Source organism: Oncorhynchus nerka, linkage group LG4 (genome assembly GCF_034236695.1).
Source record: "Oncorhynchus nerka isolate Pitt River linkage group LG4, Oner_Uvic_2.0, whole genome shotgun sequence".
NCBI classification, from domain to species: Eukaryota; Metazoa; Chordata; class Actinopteri; order Salmoniformes; family Salmonidae; genus Oncorhynchus; species Oncorhynchus nerka.
Genome location: NC_088399.1, coordinates 9,709,822 through 9,722,463, shown reverse-complemented (window position 1 = coordinate 9,722,463; position 12,642 = coordinate 9,709,822). Strand labels below are relative to the sequence as shown.

Below are 12,642 nucleotides of genomic sequence, written 5' to 3'. Positions count from 1 at the left end.
GGGTGGTGCGGTCTGCCCAACGCATCACCGGGGGCAAACTACCTGCCCTCCAGGACACTAACAGCACCCGAAATCACAGGAAGGCCAAAAAGATCATCAAGAACATCAACCACCCGAGCCACGGCCTGTTCACCCCGCTATCATCCAGAAGGTGAGGTCAGTACTGGTGCATCAAAGCTGGGACCGAGAGACTGAAAACCACTTCTATCTCAAGGCCATCAGACTGTTAAATAGCCATCACTAGCCAACTTCCACCCGGTTACGCAACCCTGCACCTTAGAGGCTGCCGCCCTATATACATAGACTTGGAATAATGGAACACCAGTCACTTTAATAATGGAACACCAGTCACTTTAATAATGTTTACATACTGCTTTACTCATCTCATATGTACAGTTGAAGTCGGAAGTTTACACACACTTAGGTTGGAGTCATTAAAACTCGTTTTTCAACCACTCCACAAATTTCTTGTTAACAAACTATAGTTTTGGCAAGTCGATTAGGACATCTACTTTGTGCATGACACAAGTAATTGTTTACAGACAGATTATTTCACTTATAATTCACTGTATCACAAATCCAGTAGGTCAGAAGTTTACCTATACTAAGTTGACTGTGCCTTTAAACAGCTTGGAAAATCCCAGAAAATGATGTCATGGCTTTAGAAGCTTTTGATAGGCTAATTGACACCATTTGAGTCAATTGGAGGTGTACCTGTGGCTGTATTTGAAGGCCTACCTTCAAACTTAGTGCCTCTTTGCTTGACATCATGGGAAAATCTAAAGAAATCAGCCAAGACCTCAATTTCCAAATGCCTGAAGTTACCACATTCATCTGTACAAGCAATAGTACGCAAGTAAAAACACCATGGGACCACGCAGCCGTCAAACCGCTCATGAAGGAGACGCGTTCTGTCTCCGAAAGATGAACGTACTTGGTGCGAAAAGGGCAAATCAATCCCAGAACAACAGCAAAGGACCTAAGACCCGACGGGGCTCATTGCCTGCTTGAATTATGCAGAAACGGGCAGCGTTTAGGTCATGTAATTGATTCTGTTGGAAAGGGGAGAAATTGTGCTTTACAATGGTATTGACATTACAGTTGATCTGGAAGTATTACGTTTTTGGGGCGCTAAAATAAGGGCAATTGTACGGACCAAGGCGATGTACGAGTTTACGTGTGATTACGTTAGGCCAGTGGAGAACATGTTCTCATTTACAACTGCGACCTGGCCAAGATAGAGCAAAGCAGTGCGACACAAACAACACAGAGTTACACATGGGATAAACAAACGTACAGTCAATAACACAATAGAGAAGTCTTCCCCGACAGGTTGCTGGATCGAATCCCTGAGCTGATAAGGTAAAAATATGTTGTTCTGAACAAGGCAGCTAACCCACTGTTCCCTGGTAGTTCGTCATTGTAAATAAGAATTTGTCCTTAACTGACTTGCCTAGTTAAATACAGGTTAAATAAAATAGATACTACTGCACTGTTGGAGCTAGGAACACAAGCATTTAGCTACACCTTCAATAACATCTGCTAAGTATGTGACCAATAACATTTGATTTGAATCTCAGGTTCCACCTACTGCTGCTGTGCCCTTTAGCAAGGCACTTGACCCATAACCTGATCCAGGGGGGAACAAACCACACATACCTTCATGAAATAAATGAAGTTGTATTGGTATTAGTTTTGTAAATACATGAAATCCTGCAAGTCACTGCCATGACTGTAAAACTGCAATTTAAGAATTATTAGAACTCCAAAAATATTCTTATTTTGTCCTATGTTTTAATGGTAAGCTTATGGTTAATATAGCGAAGTGAACTTTGGTTCTGTAATTTCCTGCAACACAGACAGATGGCATGGTTGCGTGCTTGTTAACATTTCAGCATTGAAACCTTATGGTTGCCAGTAAAATACAGGAAATTCCAAAAAATCTGACATTTGTTAGGATCACAACGCTAAACTTGACCTTTGCCCTAAAGGTTTTCCGTCTGCCCCTGAGTAAGTGTTGAACAAGTGCCTGACAGAAAATCACACTCTACTTACTAGTTATATATAAGTCGATAACTCAGTTTTACACGACTCGTCAAATCTTATCCCACTGAGGTGTGGTCTTCATTTTTTATTTCAGAATATAGAAAGTATTTATAAGCATATATAAACATTTTACAAGAATTTTTCAAAGGGTTATTCGTGAAAGTTATTATACAGATTGCTCTTGTTGTTTTGTAGTGGATCGTTAACCCTTTTGATCAATGAAAACCCATATTTCATTCGTTGATCAGCCATTTTTTGAAAGCAACAATTCTGAGGTTTGTCATTTGTTTTGGAAAGATAAATGGAGAAATATTTCTCCATGTGTCATTAATGGAAGAATGTATGTTACCATGTCAACCTATTCCTCAATGAGATATATATTCACTCAACAACAACAAAAAAGGATTACATTTTTGTGACGCTTATGCCAAACCAAATCAAATCAAACTTTTTTTGCCACATGTGCAGAATACGAGTGTAGACTTCACCGTGAACTGCTTACTTACAAGCCCTTACGAGCAGTTCAAGAAGAATAAAATATTTACCAAGTAGGCTAATATAAAAAGTAATAATATAAAGTAACACAATAAGAATAACAATAACGAGGCTATATACAGGGGGTACCGGTACCGAGTCAGTGTGGAGACTATATACAGGGGGCGCCGGTACAGAGTCAGTGTGGAGGCTATATACAGGGGGCGCCGGTACAGAGTCAGTGTGGAGGCTATATACAGGGGGCGCCGGTACAGAGTCAATGTGGAGGCTATATACAGGGGGCGCCGGTACAGAATCAATGTGGAGGCTTTATACAGGGGGCGCCGGTACAGAGTCAATGTGGAGACTATATACAGGGTGTTACGGTACAGAGTCAATGTGGAGGCTATATACAGGGTGTTACGGTACAGAGTCAATGTGGAGGCTATATACAGGGGGTACCTGTACAGAGTCAATGTGGAGGCTATATACAGGGGGTACCTGTACAGAGTCAGTGTGGAGGCTATATACAGGGGGCGCCGGTACAGAGTCAATGCGGAGGCTATATACAGGGGGTACCGGTACAGAGTCAGTGTGGAGGCTATATACAGGGGGTACCGGTACAGAGTCAGTGTGGAGGCTATATACAGGGTGTTATGGTAATCTGTAGGTCGGGGCGAAATGTCAATGTAAATTGTCCGGTGGCGATTTTTTAATGAATTGTTGAGCAGTCTAACGGCTAAAGTCGCTCTGGATAAGAGCGTCTGCTAAATGACTTAAATGTAAATGTCTAAAGGGTAGAAGCTGTTCAGGAGCCTTTTGGTCCTAGACTTGGTGCTCGGGTACCACTTGCCGTTCGGTAGCAGAGAAAACAGTGTACGATACGGCGCAAATGAAAGATTTATATTTCACAGTGAAAATGATCACGATACTTGGGGGGTTGGTGTGCGGAATGGCATCATGTCGTGAATGCTACAGTGTACTGCATAGCTATATTAGTAGCTGTAGTGCCAGTTTAATGTAGGGCACGAGTATAGTCTTGACATGGACGACCTGATATGACTACAAGCAGTAATATGTTCATGTACATAGTATATACATGTTCTGAAGCCCTTACACATTGTTGACATTGCAGTCATTCAAGCTGATTGCATACAGAGTCCACACCTTATCATGTTTTGTTTTACCCAGAATGGTATCAGTCTCTGCTGTGTACATTATCACTAAGTTTATAGTGCATTTTTTAAAGAGGAAGTAGGAGAAAGAGACAAACATATTAAATGTTGCGTAATTACATGCATTGAGGGGATGGACATTGATTCCATGTTAAAACACACTACATTAATGTCCAACAACTCAATGCTGTCAACCTGATCTCTGACACAGGAACCTGCAAAGCATAGTGTAGGTAACATTGTGCATTGATGTGGGAATGTATAAATAAACTTCCTTGTCTTTCACAGCACAGATTGAGAAAGCAGTTGTTGTTGTTGGGGGTTAACTGCCTTGCTGAAGAACATTTTTTCCCCACCTTGCTGGCTTGGGGATTTGAACCAGCAAATCTTAGTGACCCAACACTCTTAAGCACTAGGGCCAACTGACTTAGACCTATAGGTTCTGAATTAACTGTTCTTATCTACAATTAGAATATCTACAATTAGCCTGCTTCCCTGACATACGGTCCCTGACTTGTATTATATGTATAAGAGCTATAACACATACAATGTGTATATCCTAAACCTAAACCATAACAAATTAGGAAAACCAAAACGTGCACCCCGGGGGCCAGGACCGAGTTTGGGAAACTCTGTTGTAGGCTACATGTTTTGCGCAATGGGGAAAGTGATGTCCTTGGGCATGCGCGGTAGCATGTGCATACTAGAGGCATTTAAATCCTATGGTAAACATCTCCGAACGTTTACAAGCTGACATTCTTTGGAGAGTAAAGATGATGATATGGGTGACATGGATGTTTACTACATTTGCCGCAGGATTTTTTGCAATTCTGGTATTCCAAAGGATGAATTACCCATTGTTTTGGGTGGATTTGATTTATTACCTAAACTTTCGGAAGGTTGGAAAGGCGTTGAAGTCTCGTATGCAGAGAGGAGTCACCACTTACCTCGATAGCTTTCTTTACCAGGCAAAGAAGATACCTGACAAGGCTTTCATAGTGTTTGAGGGTCAAACGCTCACTTACCAGGACGTTGATAAAAGAAGCAACCAATTTGCTAAAGTTTTCAGAACCGAAGGTGGCTTGAAGAAGGGTGATATTGTCGCTCTTCTGATGAGCAATGAGCCTGATTTTATTTGTGTGTGGTTCGGACTCAGTAAACTGGGCTGCGAGGTCGCTTTCCTCAATTTCAATATCAAATCCAAATCGCTCCAATTTTGTTTTGAAAGTTGCGGAGCGAAATCGCTCGTCGTAGGCGCAGGTAATTAATTATTGCTGCCAATCAAGATAGTGTCAAAAAGTGTTACGTATTTGACACATGTCTACCTGCATTTTCAGAATATGTAACAAGCTCAAACATATGCACGACGTCTTGCACGATTTGGGCATGTTGAACCACGTTCACATTTGAATGCCATAACTTCATATTAGGAGAGGAAACATTGCATAATTACTCCAATGTTTTTGAATGTCGTAAAGCTGCATGGTTTGATGTAACGTACTGTTCGCAACTGCGTTGCGTATCAATGTGCACTGGTGGTTGTAAATATATATATTTTTTATAATAATGAGGGTGATACTGTAATCTGATGGTCAATGTAGGCTGTTGTATTCAAACATATGTGGGTGGACACATAGGGATACCGTTAGTATACATACATACATACATACATACATACATACACACATACACACATACATACATACATACACACAGACATACATACATACACACAGACATACATACATACATACACACAGACATACATACATACACACAGACATACATACATACATACACACAGACATACATACATACACACAGACATACATACATACACACACACAGACATACATACATACACACAGACATACATGCATACATACACACAGACATACATACATACAGACATACATACATACATACACACAGACATACATACACACATACATACATACATACATGCATACATACATACATACATACATACACACAGACATACATACATACATACACACAGACATACATACACACATGCATACATACATACATACATACATACATACATACATACATACATCTCCTGAATGTGAAACGGATCTTCATAGCATTTCATGGACAATGATTTATATTGAATATAACCTTTATTCCCAGGTGAGCACATAGTAATATAAAATATTGTTATTTTACAGATTTACAGTTAGTTCATTGCGAGAGGCCAAAGTTCTTCTGAGCATTGCAAAGGATAAGTAGATTAAGTTAGTATGCATAGGCTTGTGTTTCTATTCACAGTTACCAAAACACTTCGTCACCAAAGCATTCCGTCATGCACGTTATTGCTCAAATAAGAGATTGAACGGCATTGAGCAATTTATCCATACTCTCTCCGTTTTTCTTACATGTACTATATTAAAAATATTCTAGTCTTCTTATTCAATAATTCTTATTATTATTATTATAGAGGCTTTTCACATCATGCTCATGACATTGTAGAGGTCAATCTCTATGTACTATAAACTCAAGGCAGGAATGAAATATTTAAAGTGCATGCACAACTAAGGCCCTTACTCAATTCAACTGGCTTTACGTTTGGTTTGAATAATGTCTTATGTGAACCAGGGTGGGTATTTTGTTTGAGTTATAATGCCTTATGTGAATGAGGGTAGGTATTTGTTGTATCTTACTTTTGATGTCATATATATATATTTGAACCTTTGTTTAACTAGGCAAGTCAGTTCAGAACAAATTCTTATTTTCAATGACGGCCTAGGAACAGTGGGTTAACTGCCTGTTCAGGGGCAGAACGACATATTTGTACCTTGTCAGCTCGGGGGTTTGAACTTGCAACCTTCTGGTTACTAGTCCAACACTCTAACCACTAGGCTACCCTGCCGCCTCAGCAGGAGGTCAGCTAGCCTGGCTGGGCAGGGCAGCAGCTAGCCCACAGGGCAACGGCGGTGGCGGCAAGCCTATTGGTTAGAGCGTTGGGCCCATAATCGAAAGGTTTCTCGTTCAGATCCCTGAGCCGAAAGGTGTTAGAAATCTGTTCATCTGCCCTTTAGCTTGTAGCAGCAGGGAATGTACCGTATATTTCCAAATAGAGCCTGTACAAGTCATCCCTAGCTAGGGTTGCAACGTTTTGGTAATGTTCCCAGGTTCTCCAGAAATCCTGGTTGGAGGTTCTGGATTTCCTGTTTGTTTCCTCCTGGTTCCTGGAATCTTCTGACCAGGATTTCTGAAAAGATGGGAATTTTGGTAAAAGTTACTGGAATTTTGCTACCCTACCCCCAACATTCACTTGTATTTTTTTTTCTCTCATACAGATTTGGTGATTTCACTGGGCGAGGTGTTACCCTCTCTAAAGGAGAATGCCATTGAGGTGTGGGTCACGGACATTGGCTGCCCTCATGAAGGGGTCAACACGTTACTGGACAAGGTGGAGCAGGCCTCAGACATGGCCTTACCTGACTGTCCTAGAGCTGACCTCATGTCCAACTTCCTGTTCATCTTCACATCAGGAACAACCGGTAGTACACTAATCCTTACAAAAAAATAAATCTTCTTTTTCTTTTTTTTTTAAGGTTTATGTTGATTATTTTTTTGAACAGATAGAGGGATATAGAGAGAGCTTGTATCAAAGAACAGTAGTCTGGATTCGAACCTCTGCTGAAACTATAGACGCATTACCACAAGACCAACCAGGCCACAGTAGTACGTTATTCTGATACGGTCAACTTCATATCAGGAAGAACGGGTGCAGTCGACTCCAAAAGATGCTGTGAATGCTTACACTAAACTATAGCACTGGCCGCTTAAAAAAATGATTTAGAGAATGTATTTCATTTATATGGCTTGGAGTTGGCATCCTCCAGAGGTGACAGTAACCATAAATAAAATTTTAAATAATAAAAAACTGGATTCTGAAAATTCTATTTGCAATTGCATTGTAAATATTTTTTTTATTTTGATGTCGACTTGAATATGCATGCGGGGCCATTACTCCATATCTTAAACATTGTTCTCAAGGCAAAAGGTGAATGGATGGGAATTTGCATAGATACGGAAACATAGTATCTGAAATAAAATAATTTGCCTGGATATCACTGCAAACGTTTGCATGAAGACGGAAACTAGCCTACAGCTATTATCAGAGAACATAAGGGAAGAGAACCTAAATGTCTGTCTGCCAATACCCTGCGATAGAGGCCCGAGAAGGGAAAATAGCTATGGGTACCCTATGGCACTAGGTTGAAAGCAGTTCTTCCACGCCGAAAGGCACAAGTCAGCAGCACGTCTATTAAGCCGGACAGATTTCTGTCATTTATTCCAAGCTGGCACCACACGCTCACTTTTAACAGCTCTGTTCAACACCAATATAAGGAGGGGTTTTCTTAGCCAACCCGGGTTCCCAAGGAGAGTTGTAATTCACAGTGTCTGAAACAACTTAATTTTACTGAGAAGGAAATGTGCTTCAAATTGATATCAAGCTAACTTTTTCTTCGGCGTCTAGTACTGGTGAATTTGTGCTAAATGTGTATAAATGGTTGCCAATGCCCCTTCATTACCAGGGGTTTTCCATGGCTTTGCCGGGAGAGGGCTTTACTAGGGCTCTGTGCAGTAGTAAAACAAGACCCACACCCTGTTAAAAGAGACAGGCCACTTCCAAGAATGTTGCTGAACCTTAACCTTTACTGTAGACTTCATAAAAGAGACATCAAGGACCTTAAGGTCAATTGTATTTTGGTGTGGACCTAGAAGTCAGAGAGGGACTACCTGGACTTGTCCAATAAGAAATGGTCATTTTAGTTTTCCGTTGCAAAATGTAAAAAAATTAATGTTTTTGCAGTTTGCGGCTTTGCCACATTGGATGAAGCCAATCTCTTCTGATGAAACATTGTTCATGTCCAAATTGTTATCATTTCATTGTGCTATAACTGGTTGAGCGAGGGTGGCAGCTAGCCGGCGGGGTCGGAGGTCGGCTAGCCGGGCAGGGCGGGGTCGGAGGTCGGCTAGCCCGGCCGGGCAGGGCGGCAGCTAGCCTATTGGTTAGAGCGTTGGGCCCATAATCGAAAGGTTTCTCGTTCAGATCCCTGAGCCGAAAGGTGTTAGAAATCTGTTGATCTGGCCTTATTGCTCCAAAGGGTTACTGTCAGGAATTGCTGATCCCTGGCTGTGACCCCACTCTCTCAGGAGGAGTTGGGATATGCAGTGAAACGGGACAGATATAACCTCTTGTTTGACCGTTGTCCAACCAATGCTCCAATCTATTCTCATACTTTCAGTCAAGTTTTGTTCATGCAGATACAATAAACATAACTGTTGGTGCTGTGTGCCTTTGGCAGTTTGAGGGAAAAGCTTTTAAACTCTTCAGTAGAAATCAATGATGTCATAATGTGAGAATGTTTAATGTCACGTGGCCATTATGAGTGGTGTAGTTTTCATCCGCTCCGTGGTGTTTTCCCATTGGTACAGCTCTATGATCAACTTCCCCGCCCTCAATCCTATCCTTAACCATTTAGTGGGGAGAATGCAAAACTGTCCCAAGATCAGCATCTCTAGAGGCATCTTCACTGTACACTCTTTTTTTTGTCTTTCAGGACTTCCTAAGGCAGCCCGGGTGGGCCATCTCAAAGCAGTCATGTGCATGGCCTTCCTTCGTCTGTGCGGGGCCCGTTCGGATGACAACATTTACATCACTCTGCCCTTATACCACATGACCGCCTCTCTTCTGGGTATTGGTGGATGTATACAGCTCGGTGAGGAAACCTTTTCAATACGTTCTTCCTCCTGATACATTGACGCCACAGCTTGTCATCAGAAGTCGCACTAAAAACAGGACCCCAAAACATTTTAAAAAATCATGTGATTGAATTGAGACTGGTAAACTGTATTGCACTTTAAATCAGAGTTCCCTCAGCAGCCGTGACTGTACTCGTAGCAGAGGCTGTGTCACTAATTCAGTGGACTACAGTGTATACGCAGAATAACAAACTGCACCTATTCTAGGTTCCATAACACACATGGGTTCAGATAATGAGATGTTACAACTGTTTTCCTTTAGCCTGCCTGAATTGCCAGGTGGGAGGGGTTTGCACTTTTGAGACTTTCCTATTAGTTTCATTGCAGTCGGCAAGTTCAATCAAGCACGTATACAGTGTTTTCTCTCTCTGTCTGTCTCTCTGTCTCTCTGTCTCTCTCTCTCTCTCTCTCTGTCTCTGTGTCTGTGTCTGTCTCTGTGTCTGTGTCTCTCTCTCTCTGTCTCTGTGTCTGTCTCTGTGTCTCTCTCTCTCTCTCTGTCTCTCTCTCTCTCTCTGTGTCTCTCTCTCTGTCTCTGTGTCTCTCTCTGTCTCTGTGTCTCTCTCTGTCTGTCTCTGTCTCTGTCTGTCTGTCTGTCTCTCTCTCTCTCTGTCTCTCTCTCTCTCTCTCTCTCTCTCTGTCTCTGTCTCTCTCTCTCTCTCTGTCTCTCTCTCTGTCTCTCTCTCTCTCTTATATATATATATTTATATATATTTATATTTATATATATATATATATATATATATATATATATATATATATGAGAGAGAGAGAGAGATGTCAGTATTTTAACCCAGGTTGGCTCCCAATATTTGTTGCCACATATACATTAGTGTACAGACCAGTGGTTCCCAAATGACAGGCCTCTTCCTGCTGTTCCTTCTTCCTGCTGTTGGGTTGGGTTGCCTGCCAGCTCCTCCCAGGTCATGACTTCAAAACAAGGTTTTCTGTTTTGTCTGGATGGTCACGAGCGCAGTCCCCAAAAAAAGTTATGAGTTCTAGAACCAAAGGAAGTCCAGAACTACCCCGGTCAAGGTTCCTATTTTCTCAATGGGGATCGTTTGACTGGTTCCCAGCTAGCTAACTAGATTTCCCACAGTGTAATTTTAGCATGGAGGGAAAAGATGTGGCGGTGGGGGAAATCTGACAAAAGTCGCACAATTCCTGGAAGTGCAACCATACATACCCGTGCGTTGTAGATTCCGGGGTTAGGATGTGGTAGCAGAAAAAAAAAGTATCATGGGTGTCTATATTGTCATAGGGTTAGGCACTTCAACATGATGTCATAGTCTCATTTCAACGATAGTAAATACAGTTTAGGGCTCCTAAATGTGCCGTCCAGCTGCCCACCCGAAACAAAGGTCCTATCAAAGGTAAAGAGATGAGGAATATGTTAAAACGCATAACGAATATGTTAAAACGCATGTTAAAACACATGACGGATATAAAAACGCGTGACGAATATGTTAAAACGCATGTTAAAATGCATGACAAATATGTTAAAACACATGACGAATATGTTAAAACGCATGTTGAAACGCGTGAGGAATATGTTAATACGCATGTTAAAATGCATGACAAATATGTTAAAACACATGACGAATATGTTAAAACGCATGTTAAAATGCATGACAAATATGTTAAAACACATGACGAATATGTTAAAACGCATGTTGAAACGCGTGAGGAATATGTTAATACGCATGTTAAAACGCGTGAGGAATATGTTAAAACGCATATTAAAACGCGTGAGGAATATGTTAAAACGCATGTTAAAACGCGTGAGGAATATGTTAAAACGCATGTTAAAACGGTGAGGAATATGTTAAAACGCATGTTAAAACGCGTGACGAATATGTTAAAACGCATGTTAAAACGCATGAGGAATATGTTAAAACGCGTGTTCACTGTTGGTGGGGGAGGATTATCTGATTTACAAATTTTAAAGTTAAATAAATAAACGTTTATTTGTGTTGTTATGGTGACTAATGTAACGTTACTCTAACATGTCTTTTTTGTTATTTGGGTTTCCAGGGGCAACGTGCATATTGAAAAATAAGTTTTCTGCCAGTCAATTCTGGAAAGACTGTGTGAAACATAATGTGACCGTATTTCAATATGTCGGAGAGCTCTGTCGCTACCTGGTCAACCAACCTGTGGTAAGACCTTATATTCATCACTCTGGTTCGTCTGGGGGGGTTTTTCCCACTCACTTTTCACACGTTATTTAGTTCAATTAGTCTCTTGAGTAGGCCGAGTGAGAAGATTTGGAATTGACTCTGGACATGAACGCTAGCCCAGTGCCCATGTGCTAGCCCAGTGCCCATGTGCTAGCCCAGTGCTCTTCAATCCTGGTCATGGAGACGCCGCTGAGTTTGTGCTGGGCTAGGACAAAAGCCTGCACACCCTGTGGGTCTCCAGGACAAGGATTAAAGAGATTACTTCTATAATATCACAGTACACTACTAGTATATTGTAGGTCCTACAGGGTAAAACCTCAAGTTGCCTTTACAATTTCGTAACTACACAGTAATAACCAGTGTAAACTACACAGTAATAACCAGTGTAAACTACACAGTAATAACCAGTGTGAACTACACAGTAGTTACATCACTGCTTTGTAATTACTCAGTAATAGATTGTGAGTGTTCTTTGTGTTATCTGTTTCCTGTAGGTCCCTGAGGAGAGTGCCCACAAAGTTCGTGTTGCAGCAGGGAGTGGTCTGAGGGCAGATGTCTGGAGGGAGTTTGCCAGACGCTTTGGGAAAATCAATGTCCGGGAAGCTTACGGTTTAACTGAGGCCAGCATTGGCTTTGTCAACTACACCAATGAAATAGGACCCATCGGAAGGGCGGGCTACTTCAACAAGGTCAGGCATGGAGCACTTTGCTTTGTAGTTAACTGGGATTGGTTTAGATCACTTAGATACCCAAACGATAAAACTCGCAGGCCTGCTACGCTGGACGAAGAACTTTTGCAGCGAGTTAGACTCTCCTCTTCATGTAACTCTTTCCTGTAGTCAACGACCAGAAGCGCCTCATGGGTAGAATTGTATTAATATATTTCATTATAAACAAATATTATTATTATTATTATTATTTTTAAAGACAATGAAAATCTGGTGTTTCTATGTCAAACAGTTTTTTGTTTT

The 12,642-nt window shown here is 41.3% G+C and overlaps 1 protein-coding gene across 1 annotated transcript in view; it reads left to right on the top strand.

Annotated features, from left to right (window-relative positions):
- The first annotated feature begins 4,395 nt into the window (after positions 1-4,395).
- LOC115117740 (long-chain fatty acid transport protein 6) overlaps positions 4,396-12,642 on the top strand; it is a 24,356-nt gene continuing 16,109 nt past the window's right edge. The window contains exons 1-5 of the mRNA XM_029646235.2: positions 4,396-4,955; positions 7,019-7,222; positions 9,293-9,451; positions 11,526-11,650; positions 12,166-12,360. Of these exons, the coding sequence (XP_029502095.2) occupies positions 4,418-4,955; positions 7,019-7,222; positions 9,293-9,451; positions 11,526-11,650; positions 12,166-12,360 (1,221 nt within the window). The 5' untranslated portion in view covers positions 4,396-4,417. The remainder of the gene's footprint in view (positions 4,956-7,018; positions 7,223-9,292; positions 9,452-11,525; positions 11,651-12,165; positions 12,361-12,642) is intronic.